Source organism: Arabidopsis lyrata, assembly GCF_000004255.2.
Source record: "Arabidopsis lyrata subsp. lyrata unplaced genomic scaffold ARALYscaffold_6, whole genome shotgun sequence".
Taxonomy (NCBI): Eukaryota; Viridiplantae; Streptophyta; class Magnoliopsida; order Brassicales; family Brassicaceae; genus Arabidopsis; species Arabidopsis lyrata.
The window spans coordinates 18,293,510-18,296,846 of NW_003302550.1; the positions used below are offsets into that span (position 1 = coordinate 18,293,510).

General features: G+C 33.9%; 1 protein-coding gene across 3 annotated transcripts; it reads left to right on the forward strand.

Moving 5' to 3' along the window:
• Positions 1 to 561: 561 nt before the first annotated feature.
• LOC9310595 lies at positions 562 to 2,583 on the forward strand. 3 transcript variants are annotated; one of them, XM_021021870.1, is made up of 4 exons: positions 562 to 861; positions 1,400 to 1,489; positions 1,556 to 1,675; positions 2,358 to 2,583. In XM_021021870.1, the coding sequence occupies exons 1-3, from the start codon at positions 649 to 651 to the stop codon at positions 1,628 to 1,630; spliced, it is 378 nt and encodes a 125-aa protein (XP_020877529.1). In that variant the 5' UTR covers positions 562 to 648; the 3' UTR covers positions 1,631 to 1,675; positions 2,358 to 2,583. The 3 variants fall into 3 exon arrangements, with proteins under 3 accessions (XP_020877529.1, XP_002872387.1, XP_020877528.1); XM_021021869.1 differs by having other exon boundaries at positions 616 to 861; positions 1,556 to 1,671; XM_002872341.2 differs by lacking the exon at positions 2,358 to 2,583 and having other exon boundaries at positions 1,556 to 1,889.
• The last annotated feature ends 754 nt before the right edge of the window (positions 2,584 to 3,337 follow it).

Below are 3,337 nucleotides of genomic sequence, written 5' to 3' on the forward strand. Positions count from 1 at the left end.
GGAAACCTTCTTTTGTAGCACCACAATCCAACACTGATGAAGCATTTGACAAATGGCTGTGAAGGTGTTAATTAGGTATTTATAAAAATCGTAGGAAATCATGGAGAATGGAGATCATGGAACATAAATTTGTTTTTTTTTAGTAAAAAATTAATCTATTTTTCTATTTTTGTTTGAGAAATGCTGGAAAAAAGAAAAGCATGCTCCTATAAATATGGCTCGTAACGGTAGATTGTAGAGATCGTGGAGAAACTTGATTTATTTTTTAAAAATAACAATTGTTTTGTTTCGTCACATTTTTACAGAAACTTGATATATTTATTTTTTAAATAATTTTTGAATTGACAGATGTCACAGTATTATTGGTTCAGTGACTTGTGATTTATATGATAAAGGATATTTTATAAAAATATTATTATAAACTAAATTAAAATTTTGAAAAAAAATAGTATTAGAATACATCAAAATATTTACATATAGTTCTCAAGATCTTAAGCCTTAAGAGTATGGGTTGAATCAATTGATTATTTATGGATCATAAAATCTAAGAATATGGGCCGAATCATGTGCTGAATAATTAAAGGCCCAAAACGTCTATTAAGAATATCAAGAAAATTGGAAAATCGAGAATAATGGTGAAAAACGCAAATGGCGGCAGCGATATCAGCGACTTTGGTGTTCGCTGCAAGACGACGTCCTTTGGTCTGTAGTTTATCATCGTCTTCTTCGAAACCAAACACGAGGAAGCTTGTTCTTTACTCCAAACCTGGTTGTTGTCTCTGCGATGGTCTTAAAGAGAAGCTTAACGCTGCTTTCTCTCTCTCCTCTGGTTCTGATTCACTCAACGACGTTACTCTTCAGGTCTCACTAATCCAATCTCGTAATTCTGATTCAAAGTTTTTTGAATATATTTTTGAGTGGAATTGAAGATTCTTGTTGGATTAAGTGGAACACAAATTTGAAAAATTGGAGTTACTTTGTTGAAATTCATGGCTTTGATGTGATTATGTTGGGCATTGTTAGGTTAGGTATATCGCTACGATTTCTAAAATGGTATCAGAGCCTCGTTGACGATGATTTCGAAAAGAATTTTAAATTGGGAGTGAGTTTGTGGGATTTATGTGATTCTGGATTGGATTTAAGTTGATGATTACATTAATCAGAATTTGAAATTAGAGTTACTTTCTAAAGAATTGATTGGATTATGGAAATCACTACAATCCATAAAATGGTAGCGGCGCGTTGTTAATTATGATTTCGTTGGCTTGTCTTGTGTAGATATCTCTAACTTGGTATATAACGGACATGACTAATCTACTCGTTGCCAATTGGTTTTCGAAAAGAATTTAAATTTGGAGTTAGTTTGTTGAATTAATGTGATTTCGTTGGGCATTGTTAGGTGAGGGATATCACTACGAATCCCAAGTGGGAAAGAGCGTATCAGTATGAGATACCGGTCTTGGCTAAAGAAAATTCTGATGGCAAAGAGGTGTGCGTTGTCCTAAATTCAATCAAAACCCGTCAAGATTCATATCTAATTATTACTTTATGGCAGGAAGTTTTGCCGAGGTTATCTCCACGTTTAAGTGCGGAAATCATACAGAAGAAGCTACTTGCTGCCTTTAGATGATCAATTACGTGCACGACAACGAAAAAAGGAGAGAAGAAAACGTATGTAAGATTGAACTCTTTTGTGTGCTACTCTCATCTGCAAGAACCGTGTTTTTGCTTCATACTTCTTTTCTTTTTCCTTTACAAGTCAGTGGAAATATAATTGCTTTATAAACGACCGATGCTGATTTGCTTCTTACCGTACTTTATCTAGTTCTATACTCTAGGAAAGCTATTGTTGCATTTTGCTTCTTTGACTAATCCATTAATTTGAATGACTCCATGAGTGATTTGCTAGAAATGTCGCCTTATTTGCCTTTTTCCTTTCTCTGTTTTGTCATTGTTAGCTTTTGGTTCTGATTGTTGCCAATACCATGACGTCTAATAGCCACGTAACTTGCTCAGTTTCTTTATAACCATTTGTATCATTTGGTTGCTTTCTTTTGCTGTCTAGAAGAAGAAAAAGATTTGATGGACTTTCTTTAGATTATGAAAGTTATCGTTGCGGCAATTTGATTTTGAGATGCTTTCCTCTGAAGAAGTCTTACATTATTACGTTAATCATTCTTAGTTTGAAACCATTTGAAACCATTATTGCTATTACTTTCACGGAACTGCCAGTTCTTAATCAACTAATTGGATTTGTATATCTTTCCGCATTATCTCCTTTTAGTATAGATTGCGATTTTTGTCCATAACTTTCATGACTGACCATGACATTTTGTGCAATGTCATTCCTGATATAGGTGCTGCTATGCAACTTGTCGGCGACATCTTGCATCTCAGAATTCTATTTCTCTAAGTCAAACTGAAAGCAAGTTTGCTCATGTAAACATTCATTATCTAGGATCAAAATATTTGCTACTTGCGCAATCATTTTTCGTCGATCACTCGGATTTTATGATCAAATCCTTTATCGCTCTTCTCGACAAATACATTACTACATTCATACTATGATAACATATTACTATATTAGACAAAACCAGCTGGTGCATTTCTGATGAGTGAAACCTTTTTTATTTTGGACCTTCTCGAGATCTTGAAGGTCCTGCCTTATAATGGTCCCTGCATCGACGACATATTTTCTTCACTTGTCACCGTCGTTGTAAATGTATCTACCTGATAAGTCTTTTACAGATTATAAAATTTCTTTATCGATCAATCAATGGTTGCATCTTTTGGCTGTATTATTGAGTTGAGAGCCATAGGATTATGGTTTAGGGGAAAGAATCAGTCTTGATCAAATACTCATCATGTTCTTTAGTGCAAAATCTAATATTCGCTTGAAACAAAACATCTTTTTGCTTAGTTGAACGAAAAGTTTGATATAGTGTCGTATCTTGAATCATTCATTCTCTTTTTTTTTTCTTATCAATTCTTTATAGGGTGGGTGATAAAGCAATTAGCTAGCTTTTGAGAATACCCTCGTGTACCTTAGTTGGTACAAGTAATATGCATTTTCGCCTAATCAATTTCGATTTCCTCAATGGCGATGGACGGATTAGCCTGATTATGCGTATGTTGTCCACAGGGCCCGTCTCTATCCCTAGGCAAGGTATGCAAATGTCAAGGGTCCAACATTAGTTTCATAAATTTTTTAAAGAAAAAAAGCCCAAAATTTTTTTAAAAAAAATTTATTAATAGGGTTTTAATTTTTTTTTGTTTTGCCATAGGTCTCATTATATATTGAGACTTGTCCATGATATTAGCATCTTTTTGCTAGCCT

Bases quoted from the DNA above. Each gene is read 5' to 3' on its own strand.
- LOC9310595 (XM_021021870.1), top strand. From the start codon at position 649: ATGGCGGCAGCGATATCAGCGACTTTGGTGTTCGCTGCAAGACGACGT. The intron at 862-1,399 runs GTCTCACTAATC...GGGCATTGTTAG, and splicing joins TCAACGACGTTACTCTTCAG to GTGAGGGATATCACTACGAA. The intron at 1,490-1,555 runs GTGTGCGTTGTC...ACTTTATGGCAG, and splicing joins AAAATTCTGATGGCAAAGAG to GAAGTTTTGCCGAGGTTATC.